Source organism: Manacus candei, unplaced genomic scaffold, assembly GCF_025592945.1.
Source record: "Manacus candei isolate 608988 ecotype Guabito, Panama unplaced genomic scaffold, ASM2559294v1 h1tg000084l, whole genome shotgun sequence".
NCBI lineage: Eukaryota > Metazoa > Chordata > Aves > Passeriformes > Pipridae > Manacus > Manacus candei.
Window position 1 is genome coordinate 1,155,296 of NW_026138132.1, and position 25,585 is coordinate 1,180,880.

The 25,585-nt window shown below is 48.1% G+C and overlaps 1 protein-coding gene across 1 annotated transcript in view; it reads right to left on the minus strand.

The window, feature by feature from the left end:
* Positions 1-17,966: 17,966 nt before the first annotated feature.
* Positions 17,967-25,585, minus strand: part of UNC5D (unc-5 netrin receptor D) — a 95,724-nt gene continuing 88,105 nt past the window's right edge. The window contains exons 15-16 of the mRNA XM_051811960.1: positions 24,764-24,942; positions 17,967-23,718 (exon numbers count right to left, since the gene is read on the minus strand). Coding sequence (XP_051667920.1) covers positions 23,514-23,718; positions 24,764-24,942 — 384 coding nt within the window. The 3' untranslated portion in view covers positions 17,967-23,513. The remainder of the gene's footprint in view (positions 23,719-24,763; positions 24,943-25,585) is intronic.

A 25,585-nucleotide genomic window follows, 5' to 3' on the forward strand; every position in this document is an offset into this window, starting at 1 on the left:
GCAGCGTGAATGGACCAAAAATGTCATTTTGCTCATATTTGAGTCCAGTGTCCTTAGTTTTGGCAGTGTCTATAGATGTCTGAGGCAGTGGAGCAGGACAATTGCTGGAGTAGAAGGCAGGACAAGGCATTTCCAGGGAGCATCCCAACAGGAGTCTCATCTTCCCACCAGGGAACATTCCTGGGGAGAACACCTAAAGCTCTGGGTTTAGCAAACCACAGGGCACATTTAAAATCCCCCCCTAGGAAAGCATTTCCTACTGGAGAAGGACACACTCAAGCCTCTCAAAGTTCCTTAGAGTGAGAAGAGGAAACATTTAATGTGCCCAGACAGATGGATTGCTCCAAGACGGGTAATCTGCGGTGCCTAATTAGTCAATCAAGCTAAATTGTACTTAGCAAGCATGACACAATTACACCACAATGGGAACACAAAGGGAATTTCTGTTTCTGTGACATGAATTGTGGAACTCTGGGAGCAGGAGCTGGTGCAGAGAGATGAGATCAGGAATGTTTGTTGGTTGTTCTCACCTGGAAATGTGGAGGCTCAGAGGACAATGGAGGGTTTCTCTTTTACTGTTCCTTTACAGACATTGATGTGCAGGACCCATAATTAAATATGAATATTTTGGAGGCTGGAGAAATGTATTTACTGGTGTGTGAGGCCAAGTTGTGAGAAGAAGAAACCACTACAATATATCACCACCTTCTCTTGGAATAGAGTTTTGGTTTCCCATCTAGATATGGCAGCCTAGTAACAAAACTTAATTTATAAATTATAGATAGGTCTGGGGGTGTTTTTTTGGTGGCTTTTTTTTTTTCCCTTTGTCTTTCTCCCGCCCATTAAATTCTTAAGTATTTAAAATATTCACCATGCAGGTTTGGTACTGGGAAGAATTAATCAAACTGTCAGGCTGTAGACCAGACACTGCAGAGAATACACAGTGGTGTGTCATGGTTACTTAGCAACTCCAGCTGAAGAGGTTAAGGTAGAAAATACTGTCATTTTCCATGTGTGAGATCTCCTCTTCCACCCCCTCCTTTGTGTACAGATTTTTTTTTTTCCCCCAACAGATAAAGTCTTTTGTACTTTTTAATGATCTTTCAAATCGAGCTTTCAAAAGGACCTACTATTTCTGTGGGCCAACTTGAATTAGAGGATGAATTTGGAGGATTTGAGCGTAGCTGGTAGCAAGAACAGGAGGTATTAACCCAGAATGTGTAAAAACATCCCACTGTCCCGTGGGAAGCTGTTTAATTTTACTGTAATTTTTCTCCTTAACAGTTGGGGTTGGTGGGGGTGAGGGCAGTCCTGACTGGGACAACGTTCCACCCTGGTGGCACTGGAAGGGGGAACTGCTTTGCACTTCTTTCACTGAGGTCTGTTTGCCCTGTGGAGGACGTGGAGTTTGTTTGCCAGGAGGAAATGGGTGACCCCTCGTAGCTCTGCTCTGCTGGGAGATTTGCCTCTGGCAGCAGGTTAAAAATAATAGCAGTCCTGAAAATTTTATGAAAGCTTCGGGGTAAGTGTTACTCCAACATCAGCAGCTATAACACAAACAAGCCTCAAACCCTGCAATTTATGAAATGATAATGAGGAGAGGGTCCAGGGCTCGTGTTGGTGTCTGGAGGTGGGAGCTGAACAGAGGTGTGGGGTTATTCAGCATCACTAATCCTGAGCTCTCCAGCTTTGTGCTGGACAAATGTTCACTGGGCTGGGAGCCAGGGAAAAGGGGGGGTTTCCTCTGCCCCCTTCTCATTGCTGGAGGGGCTGCACAGCCCCTGTGTCCTGCTTTTGTCCCCCTGTGCCACCACTCAGGGGGCTGCAGCAGCACTGCCCAGAGCTGCCCTCCCTCCCTCCTTGGGGCAGCACAGTTGGCACTGGAGAGGCTCCTGAATGGGTTGAAAAATGAGTATCTTTGGGAAAAAAAAGAGACCTGACATGGCTTTAATCTCCATCCAGGAAAGCTGAGCCTGGAAACCTGAGTTTGCTGTGGGGTGGGGAGCTGTGGGGTGGGGAGCTGTGAGTCTGAGTGTTACCCCCTCGAAGCAGAGCATCATGAAATCATTTCAAATGCCAGGCAGGAGGCTCGTGGCCTCCACAGCAGCTCTGAGAGACGGGCAGGGATGAAGGTGTGTGGAAACACGTTGTGCCACTGCAATCAGTGAGAGCAGGGGGAGGCTCAGAGGCAGCTCAGGAAAACGTTCCCCATGAATCAGGGAAGAGGAATTTGAGCCCCTCAAGGAAACGGGGTCTGATTTGAGTTTCCAGAAAGGGTATGAATAAATAGTGCAATCAGTGAGTTCTATAAATACACATTAATCTGGCTGCAGTTCTCTTTCTCTTCCTTTGTCTCGGAAAAAGAAACGGGGGCAAAGAAAAAGCAGGATTTAAAACAACAGCTCTGGAGTGTTTGAGCTGTTACCCCTGGAAGTCTGGGCAGCTTTTGAGTGGGATGCTCTGATTTGATTGCCAGAGATATCCTGTCCCTGCAGCACTGATCCTGATGGAAGTGGTGGCTGTGCTGCAGTGGCCTCTCAGGGGTGTGCTGCATTCAGAAACAGGGAAATTGCTGTGAATTTGGGGATATTTGGCATTTAAGGGGAAAATGGGAAGATGGGAGATCTGGACAGCGACACCATGGGCCTTTATTTTCTGACAGTAATTTGCTGAGGTGCAAACAATGTGGCCAAGCTCTGCTTCAGATAAATAGCTCAGACAGCCCCTAAATATGGCTCTGCTTTATTTGTTGTTTGCAGGATTTTTATACCCCTGGTGTTACATCTCACAGCCCCATTGATTTTTTTTTTTTTTCCACGGGTTGTGTAATTTAACTGTGCATTGATTCATTGGCTTTCTAGAGCTCTACATCTGTTCCTGTGATCCCCCAGCTTTGGGCTGGGGGTGTGTGAGGGAGAGGAGGGATAACTGTGAAATCCCTGCCTGGCCTTACCAAGTTTAGTTTGCCCACCAGTTGCTCTTCCCTCCCTGGTCCCTGCTCAGGTTTGGCTCTTTGGAGCTGCTAATGATGGTTTTTGTCCTGGGCAGCCCAGAATGACATCCCAGCTGGGAGCTCCCTGGGCCACCCTGTGCCCTGCATGGCGGGTGAGAAATATGCTCTACAAAAGCAAGGCTGACTTCAGGGAGCTTTAAAACATGTTTTTAAGATGAAACATATGCTGTAAGTGCTTTCTTCACTTGAGATCCTTGCAGTTTACCCAGGACAAGGAGCGCTGTGGTTATATATTCATACTGCACTTAGCAGGGTGGTTTGCCCATCCAGGAGGATAAATAATGCATTAGGATCTCACTGGGTGATCTCATGAAAACAATTAGGCAGCACCATCATTTCAGACAGATTCATCTAAATACCAGCTTAGCATTACCTTTAAGAAAGCTGAATGCCTCTCCAAAGTTTTGGAAAAAATCGTGATGCAAATGTCATCTGTTGTCAGCAGCTGTTAAAGCGAATTTACTCCTGTGGAGTAATTAAGTGGTGTAAGGACATCAAATTCTGAGCCTGAAGAATAAATTGCATCCCGGCGTGGGCCTAATTTTTCTTATTTATTTCTTGGGGGGGTTTTTATTTTTTAGAGAAAGCATTGCACTCAATTTACAAAAGACAATCCTGGGATGTTTTTGTCCTCTGAAGACCTTCTGACAAGAGAAGGTGGGGTGAAAAAAAAAAAAAATCACTGTTAAAGCATTTCCCGAGTGTTAAATGGTTTGGAGGTGTTATTATTGATGTGATTTTTATTGGAGCTATTTTCCCAAACAAGTTCTCAGTGGCAGTCCACTGGAGTGCAGTTAATTCATTAGAACAGGAAGAAGTCGAGTTAAATGCATTATAGATGAGCTGTTGGTGAGTAATAAGGTCAGCTGAGCCAGGGCAGTGCTGCCTGGGTTATTAGCATTTGTTACAGGATCCCACCAGCACGTGCCTTTGTTCTACCTGGGCTGAGACAATTTCTGCAGAGCTGTTCACTGGCTTTGCTGAAAATCCCTTTACAGAACCCCTTCAAATCCGCAGATGATGCCATGCATATAATTCTTTACTAAATCAAAGTGTGGGATCAAGTGTTAGGTTCACACAGAGGTTTATATTCAAAGATTGATGCTCCAAGGGCAGTGCTGTTGATGTAGAGGAGCATCTCTCTTTTAAGTATTAAGCCTCCAGTTTCCACAGACATTTCTTTTCATATAAAAAAAAACAGGGCTGGGATGGAGATGGAAGTGGGATAATCCTGTGATCTCAACTTCCTGTGTGACCTTTATTTTTTGTGGCATCTGTTGGATTCTCAGTATCTTTATATTTGCTTTTCCAAATTTCCTGGTAAAATAGGAGAGGTGTTCAGTGCTTCCCAGAGTAATGGTGGGGTTTGTCCCGACTGTACCTATTCACTGCAATCCACTTAAAGCCCTGGATGTGTAAAAATTATTTCTTTGGTGGCGTGGGAATGACCATATGGCACTTTTGAGTTGGTAGTGCTTTAATTTAATAACCTCTCCAATAGTGGCTACCACTAACAATTATGTTGCAGAGTGATTTTGTGCACTTTTTAATTAAGGCCTGATTGCAGGAAAAACCCTAATCCCTTAGAGGGGTCGATTTGTGCCTTGAAGCAAGGTCAGTTTTTCTTTTCTTCCCTTAAAGTGGTGCAAAGGTAGAAGTTTCTAGTTGTTCCTTTCAGTAGCTTGGGTTTGGGGTTTCATCTGTTTGGAGTTTTGATATCTGAATTGTGCAATTATCTGCTGCAAACCCAGCAAATTGGAAGGGCCAGGGAGAAAAACGATGGGCACAGCAAAAAAAAAAAGGAGAGAATAAGAAACAAAGTCGAAATCTTTTTTCCTGAAGAGTAGGAGCCTTTGAACTGGGCAAACCTCAGCCCTCAGAGGATACCAGGGGTGCAGAAAGCCGGGCAGGAACTGGTGATTGGAAGTGCCTGGTGAAGGGGAGAGCAAAATTTGTCCAACCTCTGAACACTCTGACTTTGAGTGAGCATCTATTTGCCCGACAGGCTGGAAAATGCCATCTCTGAAGAGTTAACACTGTGTATCCTTCAGGGAGAGCAGGCACAGCTGGTGGGGGGCTCTGCTGAAACAAAAAAGCCTCTGGCAAGTTCCTGCTCTGCAGGCAGCGATGCTCTTCAGAGCAGGGCAGGCTGGGGAAAAGGAGTGAAAAAGTAGCAGTTGGTTTGCAAAGGCAGATGAAGTTGTTGCTCAGGAAGGGAGCTGCTGTTTTGTGTCCAGCTCCTCCAGCTGCTGGTTTATCCTCCCCATTCACTGCCTCTCACATCACAGCGCTCTGTTCTCGGCAGGGGTTGGTTTGTTCTGCCTTAGCTCTCCAAAGTTCAGGCTCCTCCTCTGGAACTTGCATTTAACCTTTCAGAAAGGAGCTGGGGGCAGAGAGGGTGAGAAATATCCCTGAGCCTCACTAAAGACACCTTTAGAAGTGTCCAAAAGGGCATTTAATGTGAAGTGGGAGAAGAGGACACTCGCTGTGAGTGACTGTGGAGGGGCTGTGGAGGGGCAGAGGGATGTTTAGCACAGTGACCAAAAGCCCATCTGGGACCAGGGGTGACAGACACACGAGCTGGATGGGCAGTGCCCCTTCTGTCAGGTGAGTGCAGCCCTGGAAAAGGTGCCAGGGGAGTGAAGAGCTGAGCAGGGCAGGGATGGAGAGCACAGAGCCCCGTCCACGGGGCAGGAGGACTCTGCACAGTGGAGGTGAAGGTTGTCAGTCCACGGATTTCAGCTGGTAGTGCTGAGAGGAAATGTCATTTCTTCCCTCTTTTCTCCTGCCTTCCCTTTCCTGGTGACCATTCAGTGCCCTGGCACAAACAGGGAATATTGCATTTGCTTTTGAAAGGTCTGGAGGCAGAATGCTGCCTGTGGTGCACAGGGTTTGGTGTAAGGCAGGGAAGGAATGAGGTCCTTGAGAGGCTTTGGGGTCTTCTCTAGTGCCCAGCCTGGACCAGTAACTCCTTTAGTATTTGGTGGGGGAGAAATCTAGCCATAAACCATCGATCTTTAGCATCATTAATCTGGTGGTAACCTTCAGACAGACCTTATCCATGCTGAGTTGAGGCAGCTGATGATAATTTTTACCTCTCAGTTGTTCAGGAATCAGGCAGTGCTGTCCTGGTTTTACAGGTGGGACCTGAGGTACAGGCCAGAGACTGATTTTTGCAGTGTCAGAGTGAAAGTCTTTGGCAGAGCAGAGTTTTGGGGTCGGGCAGTCGAGCTCTGCCCGCTGAGGTGCTGCTGCTCAGCCTCCTGTGGGAGCTGTGCTGCCCATGGCTGGGGACCCTCCTTCACTCAGCCTGGCAGGAGCTGCACTTCCCTCCCCGAAATCCTCTCCCTCCCCACCTGTCAGGCTGCAGCTCTGGAGCCCAGGAAATCAGCTGGGCTCAGTCACACAGCTTGGCACAGACCTGGGGATGGTGCTCCCGGGCGGTGCCATCCCTCAGGAGGGCTGAGGAGGGGGTGGAACCGGGGGATAATTGAAGTTGCTGGGATGCTGGGGGTCAGATCTGCAGAAATCCACTGCAGTTGTGCCTGCCCCCCACTCCACTCTCAGCAAGAGTTACCTGCTTCCCTGTCAGGAGTGCACTGCACCTCTTTGTAGAGCTATAATTGAGTTAGGAGTGTTACCATAGCAACCTCTGCAATTAATTAAAGTACTTGGGCATGGTAAGTTTGGAGATGCAGAAAACATTTTCATGTATAAATAGTGCAATCTGTTTATGCTCAAAGGATTTGCCCCTTCCCTGTTTCTCTTCTGATCTCAGATGAGAAATTGCACTCTTTTTTTGACTTTTGGTTTTTTTTTTTTTCGTTTGAGGATGGATAAATCACAGTGTTGCTGCCCCTAAACTGGGTAAATAAGTCTTTGCAGTGAATGTCCAGTGAAGAGCTGCTGAGTGAGCAGCACAGGAGGGACGAGCCTTCCCAGGGCATCCCAGGCCACTGTCCCTGCAATCCCCTCTCCCCCTGGGGTGGGAATTCAGGCTCTCTGCTCCTTCTCCTGTCTCCTCAGGTCTGTGCCTCCACTCTAACGGGAGAAGGCACCGGGGAGCCTCTTGTCAGCCTGGTCCCTGCTCTGCCCCAGGCGAAATGTGTGACCTTGGAGGAGGTGGCTGTGCCTGCACTGCAGTCCTGGCTCTCTGTCCTGCTCTCAGATCTTTGCTGTGTGCCCTGTTTTACAGAGGAGGGAAATCACACCCAGCAGGACGAGGCATTGCCCTGGAACCTGCGCTCAGAGCTCAGAAGGGAACGGGTGGGGCTCAGGAGTTTCCCTCTCAAACTTCTGAGCTCAGATTTGGTTTATTCCCCTTTTCAGTGACAAAGTTGCTCCTCCTGTTTTTCACCCTGGCAGACACCTCTGGTGGGCTGAGGAGGAACTCCCCTGTGCTCTCTGGGCTCTGCTGTTCCTCTGCAGCAGCAGCTGAGAGATGATTTGAGAACTTGCTCGTGCCTCCTTTCTTTGACTCACTTGGAACCAGGCAACACGAGAGACAAGATGGATGGTGACCCAGACCTAGCAGGGAATTGGCCTGTATTTCAGTTACCAAGATGGATCTGTACCATCTGAAACCCTCCAGGTGAGGGGCAGGATAACTGAGAGCCCCAGGGAACATTTTAATACAGGATTTTAATCGAACCTGCCTGGTCAACAGAACTGTGGCTTTGTCAACTGTTTGCAAAATCAAAGGCACGGGGGCAGAATTGCTGCTGAAAGGCTGAGCTTTGAGCAGCCAGCACTGAGGTGATGTTCAAACACCATCAGCTTCCATTTTCTCTCCCTGCTCCCGGGTTTGGTTCGTCAGAGCACGGAGCATAAATAAGCTCCTTAGTCAGAGGCTTTCAGGATGTAACACAACAAATTGTTCAGCATCACACAAACAGATGCTGCTCTGCAGGGTCAGGGCTTCCCAGGGAGGAGGAGGAGGAGGAGAGGTGGGGGCTGCAGGTCCACGGGGAAGGGGGTTGGGAATCCCGGGGGAAAGAGCAACCCCTGGGCAGCTGGACAGTCCACAGGGCAGCTGTTCCAGAGCTTTCCTGCCCAGGGAGGGATTGCAGGATTGCCAGGGCTGTGTGCAGAACCTTGAGGATGGAATGAGAGGTCTCCCTTAAATACTGGGGCATTTTGTGGGTGGCAAGAGGCAGATTTGTCTGATTCTCGTTAGGAGGGAAGGGCCAGGTTGGACAAGCAGAACACAGGAAAGAACAATCTCCACGAAAGCTCCAGCAGCAAGAGGAGAAAAAGAAGACTGAAGGTAGTTAATGGCAGAGGAATAGGCTCAGCTGGGCAAATATCTAATGGAGGGGTGAGTTTGGAGAGTGTTTTGTGTCTTCAGGTTATTTGTCACTTATTAGTTTATGCTGGAACCTTCAGGAATAACCTGGATGAGGTTGTTGGGAACAACCTGAACAGTTCCTGAAAAAGTCCCTGAATTAAAGCTGCTGCCATAGGAGTGACCTGTTCCTGGTGGGGTCCCTTGCACACCCATCTCTGCATTTTCCTGTGCTGGGAAGGTGCAGGTGTCACCTCACAGCACTGCTCCTTTTCCTCCTGCTATTCAGTAGTTTTATCATCGTGTGCTCAAATGCACTGGGGATTTCTAAATGGTGTGTAAAATGAACATCTGCCATTGGCAGGATTGGCACATCTGGATCCATTAATTTTTCATTATTTCCCAGTGTTGGAGGTCAGATGTTCACCATGTGGTAATGTATGAGATTCCACTGGTGGGTTTAATGTCTCTGAAGCAGATAATTCTATTTACAGAAGCGTTTTGAAAACCCAGACTGTGAGAACTTGCTATAAGGGTTTAATTTTCTCATTATCTTTATTTTATATATTTTTTTTAAAGTCAAGAATCCTGCAGAACTTATCCAAATAGCAACCCATTTATGATTTATAAAAGTTTTGGAAACTGGGTTATTTTTGTTGTCTCTACTGTTCCATGGATGGCTGTGCTGGGGTTTGCTCCACCTCTCTCTTGTCTTTCACTTCCCATTTTAAGCAGGAGGAATCACTTGCTTGTTGGCACTAAGACTGGTTTGGAAGTAGAATAAATATAGGTTAAATATATTAAATATACAAAGCTGGTAGCCTACAAGGTAACTCTGGGGTTTTTTTTTGTCAACTGTGCTAAACAATTCTTAGTTTTATTTGGTGCCAATGACACCATGATGCAGGGACTCTCTCAGGCTGGAGTTATGCTCGTGCAGAAGCAAATGATCAGTAAATTTGTGGTTCTGCCCCTCACTTCTCTGTTCAGGGCTTTGATTTAAGGAGCCTTCCAATGCCCTGAGAATTCCCCCCATCCCAGCAGTCGTTGCCATTCCCTGCCAGGGCCAGGGCTGGGTTGTGGACTCCTTAAAGGCTGGCTTGGTCTCTCCTGGTGCACAGATGCAAAGCAAATGTCACCCAAAGGTCACCCAGCACCAGAGTGCTTGACTGGGATGGATGCTGCATTTCAATGGGCTTCCTTGATGGGGGGAAAAAAAAAATAAAAATTAAGGGAGGAAGAAAGAAAGTCCCTGTTAATTTTGGTGGCATTTTATCTGTGTGGAGCAGCCTTGCCTCAGGCTGGACTGTCCAGGGGGGGACTCTGCAGAGCTGGACGTGTCTCTGATCTGTTCACTGCCTCACCTAGAGGGGAAAACACAAGGGCAGGGAAGGCACAAGGACAGAAGGGACCCAGCTGAGCCTCTGCAGGGCAGCAGGCAAAACTTTCACTAAATTTGGGGGCAGGGGGGAAGGCAGCATCTCTGAAATACAGGGGGAGATCCTCGGTGTGTTCACGTCCAGGTGCCACCTCCTCTGGCCCTTTGGTTGGCCCAATCAGCCGTGAATTTAAACTGAGAAAAGAAAATTAAGAGGAGCAAAGTCTGGGACTGGCTGGGGCAAGGTTTAGACGTGGGTACCTCGTGCCTGGTGTGGTGCCTGAGCTCAGCTCTGCCTCATCCCTGTGCTGGTGCCGCCGACAGGCTGCATCATCTTGGCTCCTGCCTGTCAGGATGCAAAGTGATTGTTTCCACTCTGTTAGCAGAGGTGCTGGGGGGAACAGCAGCCTGTGATTAGCTGTGAGTCCCCTGTCAGCTCCAGCCCGAAACCTGAGCAGGAGCAGTTTGCCATTTAGAGGGAGCCTTTCCGGGGGAGGATTTTTGCTATCTGTTGCTCAGAGCCCAGAGGTTGAAGCAGAGATTTGTTCCCCTCCAGCTGTTCATCCAGCACTTGACATTTAATGGCAAGCTTGGTTCTGTGTCAGAAAAGTGAATTTATTACGTCTTCTTGGCAACTCCTCGCTCGTCTCCTCTGCACTTCCCCCGCATCCCCTCCGGGTGTGAGGCAGCAACAACAGTCCCTGCTGGGGAGAAATGAGTGGGAAATGTTTCCAGGAGCAGCACTGGGGCTTTCCTGTGCCTGTGTGTGGACAAGAGCCCCCTGTCTCGCTCTGGACCCAGAGATTTTCTCCGTTCCTTGGCACTGGGATAGTTAAATGGCTCTCCTGCCCTGTGTCCCACCCCAGCCCAGCAGTGGGTGTTCTGAGGGGGTTCCCAAGCAGCTGGAAGGGGCAGAATTCGGGAGCTGGGAGAGCAGGTGCTGAGCCATGCAGCTTTTGGTCCCTGCAGGGGCCTGGGAGCAGCAGCCATTTGGAAAAACAGAGCTGTGTGTTCTGCCTGGGCTCAGGTTTCAGGTCCTGAGCAGCAGGAGGAAGTTTGCTTATCACAAATGTTCAGTTCACACCAGACTTGTGTTAGTTCTGCTGGGAAATCTGAGGTGAACTGAGCCAGTGTTTGCAGGGCGTGCCAACGTGAGGAGACTGAACGGCAGAACACTTGCACTGCTGAATATTTAAATGGGTGTCAACCACTTGTTGCTGCAGGAAAGGAAGGAAAAAAAATAATCCCTTGATGTGTTCTGTGTGGCTTTTCCTTGGGGGTGTGGAACAGGCTCATCAGTGGGCAGTGTGGAGGAACCCAGAGCACAGAGAGGGTTTGGGCAGTGGCCTTGGGGGGGTGGTTTTGCATCTTAGTCACCAGCTCAAACCTTGTCCAGTTGCTGATGTATTTGACCTGGGTGACTCAAGGCATGGGGTTGAATTAATTTGTGGGTCTCAGTGCATTTTCCTTTGCACAGATCTGCCCATTCCAGAGCTCTCTGCCAGCCCTCCCCTGGGATCAGCTCAGCCCCAGTGGGATATTCCCTCTTGAGATTGCTCCAGGCCAGAGAAAAATGATCTGCTCGTTATTTCCTTATCTGGACTGAGCTTTCCTGCTTAGAAACCCCTGGAGTTCCTTCGAGATTAAGCTCTGACAGAGATACCCCCTTTAACTCCTGAGCACCCTGGTTTCTAAAGCTCTGCTACTTTTTCACCTCCTCCAGAAGGAGTCAGGCCAGTGAGCACCTCAGAAGAGTTGTTTTGTGTGTCTGGAGGGGAAGCAAGCAGGCAGCATCTCACTGAGTGGCTGAGCTTTTCCAGGACTGTGCTCTTGGTTGTACATTGAAATTCTTTTCTTTGTATGTAACGTCCTATTAAATTAATACTGGGTGAACTTTTAGGTCCCACCCAACCATCTGAATGACATGGACACTAATGACATTAATGGAAGGTCCATGAAAGGCCTCTGTTTGGTTCTGAGTGTGAGAATTAACGTGTTCCAGCCCTGTTGACTGCCTTTAATGTCTGCTGGGCTGTATCACTTTAAGCCAGCCCTGGATCCCTGCTCCTCGAGGACTCCCTGTTTCAGCAGCCTGTGCTATTAACAATTAATGCCCGGATTCCTAGGATGGGTTTACTCTAATCTGAATAAAAGGCCTCGAGGGAAGGGTCAGTGAACTGCCAGGAATCAATCTTTCATGAGCAGCCTTTGGTTCTCACTGCAGTATTTATGAGTGACAAAGCTGTCCTGACAAGGCAGAGTTCAGTGTGACAACAGGACCAGGTTTCCCAACCCACAGTGGGAGTGATGAAAGGAGGGGCAGGGACTGGGAGCAGGAGGAGAGTGTCCATCCCCTTCCCTGAGTGCCCCTGGGGCACTGATCCCATGGGACTGTGCCCTTCCCCCTCCAGGCCAGTGAACACAGCACTTCAGGGAAGGGAATAAAAACCATCCTTTGGAACTTTTCCTTCAGCCTGATGGGTGATGAGCAGAAAAGTTCTGAAGGGATAAATGCATTTAACCTAATTGAGGCTTTGCAGGGAAGGAGGGGTGTGCAGTCAGTTGATGAGAGGTAAAATAACTACCTTGGCTTGTTAAATTTCTGTGATGTAGGAAAATGTTCCTTCTTTTGGAAGAAAGTCACTCAAGTCACTCATAATTTCTGCAACTGAACTGGGAATAGAAATAACTTATTTTGAGTCCCAGTTCCTGTGAATATTCTTCATGTGGCTCTTGCAGATGTGTCCAGCTGTGTAAATGTGCACAGTGGGACAGGCCAGCAATTCTTCCCCTCCCAGCCCACAGTCACTCAGGCTGTGCAGCCTGGCATCAAATGCATTTTGCCTTGTAAAAAAGGAAGAAAAATATTGTTAGTAGCTTTAAAATCTCCTCTCAATTTAAAAAAACCCGTGTTTTTCATCCACTGAGTTGCACAGACTAAAGCCTTCAGCTCTGGGAGCAAGGCTTGGTTTGTGTTCTTTTTAAACTGCCCTGTAAAACACCTCGCAACGTTGCTGGTGCTGTTACAATAATGAAGATAGCGAGGCAATTTCCCTTGTTGGTGATAGAAACAAATCCTTCAGGTGTCGGGAAGGATGGAAGGATTTATGACCCTTCACTGGGTATTCACTTGGCCTGTCAGGTAGTCAAGGCAGGGCCTTTTTCCACGTGTTTCCTGCCTCCCACATTCCCGTGGCATCAGCAGAGCCCAGTGCATTGCTCCTCTCTCTTGTCTGCCCGAGTTAACACCCTCTCCTTTTTTTTTTTTTTTCTATTTTTTTTTTTTTTATTATTAATGTCAAAAGACATTTTCAGCCCTGCAGGGGACAGGCAGCATTACTGTCTGGGCTCATGTCGAGTTATTAATTTAAGCCCAAATTTCAATTTCAGATAGCCCGGGGTGAGTCTCCTGCACTGGCAGCCCCTCATCATTCCAGCCTGGCCCCGGGAATAACCTTTGCCTGCCTCATTACCCCGTGCATGGCTAATGGCACCAGGTACAGGGGATTACAGTGAGCAGGGGGAGAAATGAGGCAGGCTGGCTGGGATATTTTATAATGGATTCTTCACCTGTTTGGAGAAATGACAGGCAGCAGGGAACTTGTTCTTCCAGGAGTATGGGGGGGGGGGGGGAATGCACTTTTAAAAGGTGAACCTGCAGGGGAAATGAACCCAACTCAAAGGAGAGATTATAAATCAGAATAACAATTTAATAAAATAACACAATAAATATGATTATACAGAAAAACAGTTGGGTTTAACCCACAAAACCCAAATGTCTAACCCAGCACCCTGGGGCATGGACAGGGTGGTGTTTGTTGGGCCCCCTGAGTCCAAAGGAAAAGGAGAGGGAAAAAACCAGTTGGTGAGAGTGCTGGTGCAGTCTGGGCAAGAGTGGTGGTGCAGTCTGGTTGAGAGAGGTGGTCACAGTCTCTGGATCCCAGGAGTGGTTAAAAAAGTCCCAAGACCCCAAGATTATCTATCCTCCAGTTCAGGCAGGAATGCCCAGCACCTCCCTCAGGGTGGGGAGTTCCACACTGGGGGTGAGCACAGGAGCACCCTCCTGTCTCCCAGTTCCACACTGGGGGTGAGCACAGGAGCACCCTCCTATCTCCCAGTTCCACACTGGGGTGAGCACAGGAGCACCCTCCTGTCTCCCAGTCCCACACTGGGGTGAGCACAGGAGCACCCTCCTGTCTCTCAGGCCTCTGAACACCCAGTTTACAGCCTGAGGGGTCAGGGCTGCTCTGGGCAGAGGGTGGAAATGGTTCATTGGTACCAGTTTCTGGGCAATGGCATGGAAGGCTCTGGAATACCCAGGTTTGGGTTACACCCATCCAGTGATGAGCTGGTCCCAGCTGTTCTAACCAGGACAAAAGGGCATCATCCCTCCATTTCTGGTGCCCATCTGTAATCCCTGTGAACTGTGGTGCAGGGGCTTTAATGAGGCTGCTGTTTGCAAAGGGCTTCTCCCAGTGTTTCACCAGGCAGGGAGTATTAAAGAGAAAAGTGATCAGTGAAGGACGAAATGCGAGGAGGAAAATCGCAGCAGCTTTTCCCCGAGACAAATTTTAATTGAATCTCCACGAAGCAAAACTGTGAAGTTCTTTCCCCATAAATGTTAAATGCAGAGGTTTCACCACTGTAACAACCCTATAAATTAGTTTGATTGTAACAAATCCTTTAAGGAACAACTGTCGCTCCTCGGAAAGTTTGTAAATCAAGCCAAGGCTTAATGTGCTTCTTCTTCCCTTCAGTTTTAATGTTCTGGGTGTTTCCAGAAGCCCAGGATCCCTGTTGCTTGTTTCCTGCTCGGTGCCAGTTCCCTGGATGTGACAGAAGATCATGATAATGAGCAGTAAATAATTGTTAGCCGTGGGCAAGCACGAGCAGCAAACCCAACTGTTTCCAGGTAATGAGAGGGAAAATATCCCTGTATATACATGAAATGGGGATAAAGAAGTGGAGGGTCCCACTTTCGGAGGTGTTTGTCCCCCACAGAGGGGATGGCAGTTCTCAGGAGACCTCAGCTGCTAATTAGCAGCTTCAAAAAGTCAGATTCTTTCCCCAGATGTCCCAGGAGTGATCCCAGTGGTTCACGTGTTCCCCAGGGATGTGTGTCGTGGGGGGGACTTGGATCTGTGCTTTTGGAAGGGCTTTTTGGAGCCCATGGGGTGCAGGCAAGGCTGCTGCTTCCCAGTGAGTGTGGGTTTAAGGTCTGTTCTTGTCACTGGAGTTGTTGCTTCAGAAGCTGCCCAGAGCTCGAGGACACGAGAGGATGAGATAAAGGGGGCTTGTGGCTGATTGGAGGGGAAAAATGTCTGTGAGGGGAGGGGAGCATCTTCATTTTTCTGGTTTTTATTGGTTTTGTTTTACCCTGGTGTTGACTTTTGGCATCTGCACTGGAAACTTGTCATCCCCTGGCAGCCCCCAGCCAGCCCTGAGCACTCAGACAGGGGATGTGCCTGAGTTTGACAGGAATATTTGCTTCCACCACTTTCAACGCATTCAGAACTAAACAAGCTGCTGTTCTTGCACTGCTTTGGAGCCTGATTGTGGCTGTTGAGCTCAGCAGAGGCAGCTGGGTGGCCCGGGGAGCAGTGGTTTGAGTGCTGTGGGGTGGCAGAGGTGCTCCCGGCCCTGCTGCTCTCCCCGGGGTGGCTGGAAAGACTTGAATAATCAAACAGGTCATTTCTGCTCAATTGCTGTAATTTATTGTCCCACTGAATCCAGATTTTCTGGACGGTAATGAAAAAAAAATACCTGTGACACCAGCTCCTGCCATTCTGCTTTATGACCTTATTAAATCTTACACCCTCTTATCATGTGGTGACAATTACTGGAGGACAGGACAGGGCTCCTTCCCACACCAGCTCTGCTGTCACCGGGGCAGGCTGGATGATTTAGACCAAATGAACAGTCCTGAGAGGTATTTTAACACCCCTGACAGGATTATATAACAAGGGAAAGGCCATTAACAAATACAAAGGGATAAGCAGGAGGGAGAAGGCAGGTGACGGATGGGGGACGTAAATCTTTAGATCTGTCACTTGGTAAGAAAATAACCTTCATGGGAAGATTTAATGAGCTGGTTATGCTGCTAAAAGGGAGGGAAACAGTGACATCCTGCCCAGCCCGGGGGGTTTTGGAACAAGTCTCACCTGGAGGGGCGTGGGGGGGGTTGTGCCTACCTGTACCTGGGTTTTTTACACCCCCCTTCCCAAGCTGATGTCACCTTTTTTCCACCATGAGAATTTCTCAGCTCTCACCCCGATTTCAGTGGCTGCTCCTCAGCTGCCCTTCTCCCTAATTCTGCAGCAGAATGACCCTCTGGCAGGTGGGATGAGGAGCTGAGAGCCCTCGTGCACAGCCAAGTGATGACTCAAAACAAAACTCTTTGAATATTTCTCATATAAGGAACTGAGCTCTTTAAAGGGCCTGCTTTAAAGCTGATTTTTGAACTTTGGAGGCATTTGTGGAGAGTTGGTGATTTATTTGCATGTTTTTCTAACAAAGCTTTCTGCAGGACTTCAGGCACTGCCTGTGATTTAAGGTTTGACTCTGTGAGTGGATGCTGTTATTTAGTGAGTCAGGCTGGCAGGGGAAAAAAAGAGCAAAGAAACAAAGCAAAATAAGGGAAAATAGCCTTGAAGCTGTGATAAGTACTGGAGTAAAATACATACAATCCAAATGATATCTGAGAAGAGGGAAAAAAATGTAAAAAAAAAAAAAAAGCCCAAACTCCCTCGGCAGAGCAGATTGGGATTGATTCAGTTTGGTTTAAATTAGTCTGGGGTGTTTGTAACCAGGAGTTCTCTCCAGTGTCGCCTCCTGTCACAACAGAAGGGTTACAGCATTTGAGTCAGCAACCAAATGGCCCTAAAACACAACAAAAAATAAACACAGGCAGGGAGAGAATATTCTCCTCTCCTTCTTTTCTCTGTCGCCAGCCCAAGCCACACGTTCTGTACCAGCTGTGGGGGACACACAGACCTCTCTGGTGGCACCAGCAGGGCCCTGGGGAGCTCTGGTGTCCCCAAACCAGGCTGGGACCTGCTCAGGGAGCAGTGGCAGCTCAGTGCTCCCTTATTCCTCACAAATTCCATGTTTATTCCTTCCAAATTCCGTGTAGACAGCCCAGGACAGAGCCAGGGGGGTGTTTTGTGCAGCTCAGCACCCCCTCCCAGGCCCCCAGGGACCATGGGCTTGTTTTACTGAGTATTTACTTCACAAACAACCTTCAGTCTGCAGGGGGGGTGTTAAAAGTTACAGGCACTGGTGTGATTTTTTCAATTCCACTGAGCTTCAGGATGCTGCAGTAATTCAGTTGTGTGTGAATTTTGGGGGGCTGAGCAGCCTCTTTCCAGTGCCATGATCAAGGTCTCATTGAAGAGGTGTCAGTTCAATTATTGCTGGTGACATTTTCCTGCTCCAAGCCTGAACGTGAGTGGTACTTGGTTAAACTCAGCCTTTCAGAACTGTTTGAAAATTGAACCCTCTTTACAGAATAATTTCTGGTACTCTCAACAACAGGTGAGGCTCAGCCCTGCCTTTGTGCTGAAAGCTTTATCTTGGGTTTTTGTGGGGTTTTTTTGAGTTTTCAGAAGGGCTGAAATGGCCCAGCCCAGACCCTTCCCTTCCACCCTGGCAGGAGAATTTCTGAGTGGCTGTTCCTTAAATCACAGTGCTGTGAACTCTTTACAGCAACAGATGCTGTTTCCCTGCAATCATAATTAATCAGGAATAATTCTGCAATGAATGTCAGAGGCATGTGATGGTCCTGGTTGTTCCCAAGGGTCCCCATCACAGTATCTGGGGTTTGGGATCCTGGGTGAGAAGAAGGTGAATGCAGGGCATGAAGGGTTTGAGGGGTATCTTGATTTACACCACCTGTCCTGGCACCTCTGCTCTGCAGGGACTAATAATTCATTTTATTCCATATCCCACCTGAGGTGAGTGCCCTGCCCAGGAGTGGGGTTGTCCCTAAGTTCAGACAAATAAACAAATAAATTCAGTGAAATGCCTTAAATTAGACTTTAGGGCAGAGGGAATTGGTTGCAGCCCAGGCTAACATGAGAGCAGGATGATATTCCTGACCTGTTTCCATGTCGTCAGTAAAGGGTAAATAAACATCACTTCTGCTCCTATTCCTGTCGATTTTAATTTATTTATTTTTTTTCAGGAAAAAGGTGCCCAGCACAGAGTTTTCCAGCACAAACCCAGCCCATCCTCCCAGAGTGCTCAGAGCAGCCCCCCCTGTTTTCCCACAGGAACAAACGTGCTCCAAGAGGTCAGTAAAAGACTCTTTATTCATAAATAACTGCTATGCAGGAGTCCCCACCTGTACATGTCTCTCCAAAAGGCCGGGGCCACAGCTCTGCAGCCCCTCCAGAAAACACCCAAAACCTCCCAGGGTCACTCTCTCAGTACAATATAACACAGCTGGTTGGCATTACCAAATATATATATGTATATATATTTATATATGTACATGTGCTGAAAAAAAGAAGCCAGTGCAGCCTTTTCCAAGGAGTCTTTCCCAAGTATTTTACTGTACAACATTCAGAATTTACATTGATAGAACAAGGCACAGAAAGTGTGGTATGAAGCCAAGGCCATGCTTTTGATTTCATGTTCTGTCTCTCCTCCCTGCTCCTTCAGCTTCATACTAAAGAAAGGGTTCAAACCTCTGCTCTCCTTCAGTTCTAACCACACTGGACCCGGGGGAGGGAAGGATGCTCAGTCACATGAGCCCAGAACCGACATTTTCAGAACCTACTCATCTCAAAAATAAAGGAGCAGAAGAGAAAATAGGTCTCTCTAGAGGAATACTTGTGGGGTTTTGGTTTTTTTTTTCACTTTTTAAAAAATAATTTACATTTCGTGGGATCAGGTTGAAGTTCCCCCTCCTCTTTTCACCAAAGGGCTGGTCAAAAGTTTTCCAAGTTGAAAATGCAATGGGAATTTTTTTTTTTTGTTGTTAGCTCTTGTGGTGTGTAACACTGCTCTGGGTCTGACCAGTCCAATTTTACTTCACCCAAATCAACAGAAGGTGCACAATTCATGGTTTTGGAGCCAGGTTACCAAATGGGATCAGAATGGGATGGATTGGATTAAGAGGTGGGAGGGGGCAACTCCATCTCCCAGGTCACAAATTCTGTGGTGTCAGGAGTAAATCTCTGAGGCATTTATCTGTGTGTGTCTGTACTGCTCAGGGATGCAGCCAGGGAGGTTCAGGGATGGGGGTTGGGGTTTAGTGGAAAGGATGCAAAAATCTACAGCTTCACCTCCAAATTTTGCTCCCTCCCCCTCCACCTTCAGCGCCCAAATGGGGGGAAAACCGAAGGAATTGGTGAAAAGGTGTCACCACCCCAGGGTTAATACTCCACACTTCTGTGTGGGGAGCACCAAGGGTCAAGATGTTTTACACTGCAAACCCCAAGCACCAGGCAGGTCCCTGGGAGGATCTGGGAGGGCACATTCCCCTTTCCAGGGCAGGTCCCTGGCTGTGAGATCCGTGTCCTCCCCTCCCGCTGGGCCACCACAGCTGGAGCCAGGCTGGGTGCAGAGCACCCTCTGACTCCCCTTGGTGCCACCCCCGGGGTTGGACAGCGAGATTTCTGTACAGAGAGCAGGGAACAGGGGTTGGCATCTCCTGGGGGCTGCACAAGGACAGTTCTGCACCCAGGGGCTCACGGCAGGGCGGGCGAAGGAAGCGGCTGCTGACACAGGAGGGGAGGCTCCAGCTGGGCAGGGCAGGGACAGCCCAGCTGCCCCCTGTGCCCTGGCCATGGCTCACAGGTGGCTGCAGCCCCAGCTCCCCCGGGGCACGAGGTGAGCCCCAGCTCGCCCTTGTAAAGCACAAACCAGTCAAGACAACTCGACAGCTCAGTTAAAGCAGCTTTTGCAACAGCTCGAAAATTACAACAACACCCCCTACCCCCCCCGAGCCCCAGACAAGAAACACTAGTAGAGTCTGTACTATTCACCTCTAATACAAAAAATATAGTGGCAAGTTCCTAGACACTTATGTTATTCTTGGACAGAACAGTGAACACGGGTACGGATAAAGGTTTTTCCTTGACTCGTGGCAAGGAGCAGAACTCTGGTCCTGCCTCCTGCCCTGCAGACACTGTCACTACCAAACAATCCTCTAAGTGAGTCTTTAATCTCAGAGTGACTGATTTCTTTCTGTCTCGTGTTGGAAAGGAGATTTTTGCTACCATTTCTGCTGGTATTGGCAATGAGAGAAAAGGCATTACTGGAAAATGATTCGTGATGTTTGCCAGCATATTGAGTGTTGTTTGTGGCTACAGGTGTTGTGTGGTTTAAGTTACTGTGTTTGCTCAGGAATCCTTTCAGTCATTTTAATTAGACCACTGTTATTTTTCCAGGAAGGGGCAGAGGTGCCATTTCACTGCTCCCTGGAAAAGCCTCCAGCCTCTGCTGGAACAAGGACGGTGTCCAGGGAGTAATTCCACCAAACCACAGCCCAGAAATGAACAACCCCTGGAAAAGCTCCCTCGGCTGGGTTAACGTGGCAAAGGCCCTCAGTGAGTTATTCCCACCACCTCTGCTGCTGGGGAACAGGTGGAGAAATTCCTGGGGATCAGTGAAATCAGAGAAAGGCCAGAAAGGTGAATTCTCCAGATCGTTCACGGCCGGTAAGGACTTGGAAATCTGATTTCCTGGTTTTCCACTCAGTTAATTACCTTCCAAGAACTAAGCAGCCCCTTTGCTTAAATCTGTGTTTTACAGGCAGAAACAGCCTGGAAAAAAAAAAGCTTGACCTCGTGAGCAGGCAGCCAGCAGCAGTTCCTCCCCTGTTCTAGTTCTCTGTGCACACAAAGCTGGATTTTTTTGTGGTGAGAAATATGCTCTGGAATTTATCTGTTACTGAATGTGGTAAAACTCACAAGTGGGAAGAAAAGAATGGCCCTGTGGTGTGATGTTGATACCCTGGAGTCCTACAGGATCCATGTTTGGGTGATTTATGCTGAACAAGCTTCTCTGAACCCGCTGCAGGCCAGCGATGCCCGGAGAGGGGGAGAGCAGCTGCTGCCAGAGACAAAAATAATAACAAACCCAGCTCCCCGTGTTTGAAGGGAATTGGGCTGATATCTTTTCATCTATTACAAAAAGGCCAATAAAATTTTTGTGGGAGTTCAGGGTTGTACAGACTGCAAAATGAGCTTTATGGGTGCTGGGGCTGGCGGAGCTGGGGCTGCACGTTGTGCTGACACAACTGTAAGTCATTTTTAGAACGCAACTATTAGTCTTAAATGACTCACAGCACAGAAGCACCTGTGCTTAGGAAGATGAAAATATATTAGAGCAGATTCTTTGGTGATGTAAAGTCAAAATGGCTGTTTCACCTGATCAGACTCAGGGCAGCCAGATGGAATCTAAAGTGTGCAAAATTACATTTCTCTTACCTTCTAGTTGGTGAAGATTGCTTTTCAAATGTAATAATTTATAAAATGGAAGAAAGGAATACATTTTTAGGTTCTGGCCTCTAATCCTGCTTCAGGTGCTCCTCTACATCTGCATTTTGGATCAAATCCTATGTATGTATACAGAGCTCCAGAAAGTCTGTTTAAGAGCAAAGGAAATGTGCAATATTGGGGCATTTCTGGTTCACTGGAACAACACAAGAGCATCAAAACAATCCATAACAGGCAGAAAAACTCGAGAGCTGTTGATCAGACTCTCAGAGTTTAAGATCAGTAACAAAGAAGCTGCTTTAGCCAAAGTGAAGATAAAACCAGGGAACAAAACCTGAGGGGCAACAGCAAAGGCAGCCCTGCCCTCGGCCACAGAGGAGGAGTTTCCTTTCTGGCAGTGTCAGAGTTAAACATTTATTCCTTTTCAGACACTGGACGTCCTGGGAACCTGGATTTTGGAGGACACCAGCCCAGGGAGCTGCTGGGTTTGTCTCAGTGTTCCTGAGCTCTGAGCTGAGAACAAATTCCCTGCTGGAGGGAGGCTGGAGCTGGTTTCCCAGACAACAGCAGCTCTGGGTGCCATTCCTTATTTTGGTCTTTTTTTTTTTTTTTTTCCCCTGATTCCCAGCATTTTGTCCAATGAAGAACAGGTTCCTGAGGAGGAGGACTGGCAGTCACTAGAAATGTAATTCAAACCCAGATAGAACCATGTGCTGCTAAAAGCAGTGACAGCCTGCTGCCAAACGAGCTGGTGTTTGTGTCTCAGCCCCAAACCTGCTCCCCCTGCAAACAGCAACCAGCCTGTCAGGCTCTGTGAAATCCTCAAGTGCAGAAAACCCTTGCAGAAGTCTCAGTATTTCTAAGTCTCAGACTATTCCAAGCCTGCTGAGCCGGGAAGGCAACAATGACATTTGCAGTTCCAGAGCAGCAGGAACAAGTCCAGAGCTGTTGGTCAGACTTTTTGGACCTGGAATCCTGGGTAAAGAACAGCTTCAGACTGTTAAGAGATTTGCTCTCTGTACCTACCCTGTGGCCTGTTGTGCAGCTCTGGGTCAAAAACAAGGGTGAAAAAGCCCCAGAATGCCCCTTTTCAGTTCCTTTCATTTCCATAAAGCTCCTGAAGCCTCTTTTCTGTTCCTGCTTTCTCCTGAACGTGCTCCTGCTGCCCACACTGACCCAACGAGCACCCTGGCTGATTGTAAAGGGCAGGAGTGAAAATAGGGGTTAAATTTGGCTCAGCCCCAGTCCCACCAGGCCCCTCGCTCACAGTGACAGCTCTTTTTGGTTTGGTCGAAGTAAGAAATTAGATTTGGATGAAATGGGTAAAAAAAGTAAGGCGAATTCTCCAGCTGGATTCTGACTGGGGTGGGAAATGCAATTTGTGGCTAAACCAGGTGTAACCCAGCCAGCTTTACATCCCAAGCTGTGCAAAGGAACCAAGCCCATTTCTGGCAGTGCCACGTGGGGTTTATTGTTTCAGCCTGAAACCAAACCAAAATTAAGCTGTGCTGATTGACTTCACCTTCACTTAGTTTAGCCCCAGAACATGAAGGAATAATTAAAAAAAAAAAATAAAAAAAATGTGTAAACTTGCTAAAGTAGGGCTGGAAATTTCCCACGTGTTATTTGGTTATTTAAATCCACCCCCCAAGGAAACAGTTTTTGACCAAGTCAGAGTTTGCAAACCAAGAAAATTAGAAAGTTCCTCTTGAGTGTGCAACACCCCAATTTCCCAGAGAGGGGTTTTGGTCTGTAATTTTGGGAACAGAGCAGGCAGGAAAGCTCTGCAGCAAATGTACATTCATTAAGGGATTGAATTTTTAAAAGAAATGGTCTGGAATACACATGATATGGAATAATTACGAGAATCTTCTAATTCCTCAAACATCTGAACAGGATAAGGCCAAACTGTCAGTTTTCCTGTAGCAGACATAAAGTGACAACGTGATGCTCTCAAATGGGATTTTAAACCACTCTTGAAGAGACAAACCTTTAAACCAGGATTAACCTCCAGTGGCTCTAAACATCCACCATCATATCTGTTGATTTTCACTGGGCATTACATCAGCGTTACTGTTCCTAAACATCCACTGTCAGAACATTTACCTTCCACAGCTCTGTGTTTTCCCCTTCCTGCCCCAGGACTGACAGATGTGCAGTTTTTGTTTTGGACTTTACCAGGTGAGTTTGAAAGGAGGGGAGGACGGGGAGAAGGTCGTGTTTTCCTCATCACCAGATGATTTTTTTTTTTCAGCAGGGCTGCTTCTGCTCCTCCCCCTGCAAACCTCCCTGTGGGACAGGAGTTTCCCCCCACAGGTGCAGAACCCCTTTCCTCCCTCCCTCCCTGCGCAGGGAACCCCGGTGGCAGATGCCAGAGTTGTCAGTGGGAAGGGGCTAAAGGCCGTTCTGGCGGCTGTGGCTGAAGTTGGGCTCCTCCAGCTCGGGCTCGGGGGGCTCGGGGGGCTGGGAGTGTGTCCTCCCAATCTCCTCCAGGGCACAGGCCAGCGAGTCCAGGTCCCCGTCCTGCTGGTGCCGCGCTTCCCACAGGTCCAGGATGACGGCGGAGGGGCTGCTCTGGGTGGCAAAGTAGGAGAGGTTCCTGCGGGGAGGGAGGAAAAGGGGGGGGAAGAGGATGAGGAGCAGCTGCCACGGCCCCAAACCCTCCAGCAGCAGCTGGGGGGGCTGAGCTGAGGAGCCCTGGAGAGGACACACCATTTACTCCTCAGGTGTCCCCTGGCCAAGCTCAGCAGAGGGACAATGCCCAGGGGACTGGCCCAGGAATGCTGCAGCCCCAGCCCCGTGGAAATGAGGAAACTGGCCTGGAGAGCACCATTAGGAAATTCAGCCAAGGATTTGACAGGCAGAGGGTTTACATAACATCAACTGATGCCTGTGATTACGTAAAGAGCCGACATCTTCTAGTTTGTGATCTGTGTTTTATCAATATGCAGATTTTAGGGCTCTGCAGGGGCAATATTTGCAAAGAATTCGGTAAAAGGAAGTGTGTTTACCACAAACACTTCTTTTTTTTTGGTTCAGATGTGGCTTGTGGAGATTCCCATGCACGGCAACAAGTCAATGGAAAGTCAGTTTGCTTGATTTAAGTATTGCTGTGCTCTCCTGGGAACATATTTATGGCTATTTCTGTCAGTGAACTTCCTCTGCCAATTTAATTCAGCCAAGCAGAAGAAGCAAAGTAAGTAGTAAATTGGTTTTTACAGCATCTTTCAGTTCTAATAATCATAATACTATTATTACCCCTAACAGTAGAGCACGACTGTCTTTTCCTTAAAAAAAACCCAACCAAACAAATCTGCAATATTCATTTTGGAACCCAAAACAAATCAGCAGGAGCCAGGACAACAGGTCATGGGATTTTTTTAAAAAATTTTTTTTTCAGAGAGAGAACATGCAGCCCCTTAAAACTTTTTCTTAGTAGGCAAGAGTGCCAAAACCCTCCTACTGAAGTCTAGGACTTCACCAAGACTTGTGTCCAGAGCAAAGAACTGCCCTTCAAAAGGGAGAAGCTGTTCCCAGCAGCTGTTTGCAGATAAAAGCAGGTACTTGAGAGTCCCCTTAATGACTCCTTAATTAATCCTGGCAAACAACCAGCCCTTTCCCAGGTCAGTGCTCCCCTCTCTCACCTGTTGATGCTGTTTTTCTGGGCCAGCATCTGCCAGTCCTTGCCCTTGGCGCTGGGGGTGTCGAAGGTGGCGCAGATCCGCTGCCGGATGGAGAAGGGGATTTTGAAAGCCTTGGGACCCACCTGGGCAGGGAAGTTGCTGTCGTCGTGTGCAAAGAAGGTGATGGTTTCTCTTTCACTCTGCAGGGAACGGGAGAGCAAAGCAAGTTGGATTCAAGGATTCAAACCCGAGGCTGAGGTTCCTCCCTGCAGCTCGCAGAAAATGAAACAGGTGAGAGGTGGGGCTTTTGGGGTTGTGGAGGAGCTCCCAGAACATCATAAGGACTTGTGTATAAAAGCATTTAAAATAGTAATATTCTCCCCTTCTAGGAGTTTTGGTTTTTTGGGTAATTTTGTGTTAGAGATGGAGTCGAACAGAGCACTGATGGGCCTCTAAACCTTTCACTGCTTGAGCCTCAAATATGGACACACAAACCTCCCAGTTGTGGGTTTGTTGGTTTGTTTGTTTGTTTGTTTTTAAAATTTTTTTTAAACCACCTGAATTCCCCAAGAACCTCAGTCCTCCCAATCCCTTTGGAATCCAGGCCCTCTGCAGATCTGTCCCACCTTTTGCTGTGGAATGAGCCCAGTCCCGTGTGCCAGAGCCCCATTTCAGGGCTTTATCCCTTTGAGCAGCATCAATACCAACTGACAGAGGTGGAGTCCCTTCACAGAGCATTTCTGACACGTCCCCAGAGCCAGCCATGCACAGCAGCAGGTGCTGGAGATGCCTCAGCTCTGCCTGGTTGTGTTAAATATGCACAAGAGTGGATTTCCATCCCCT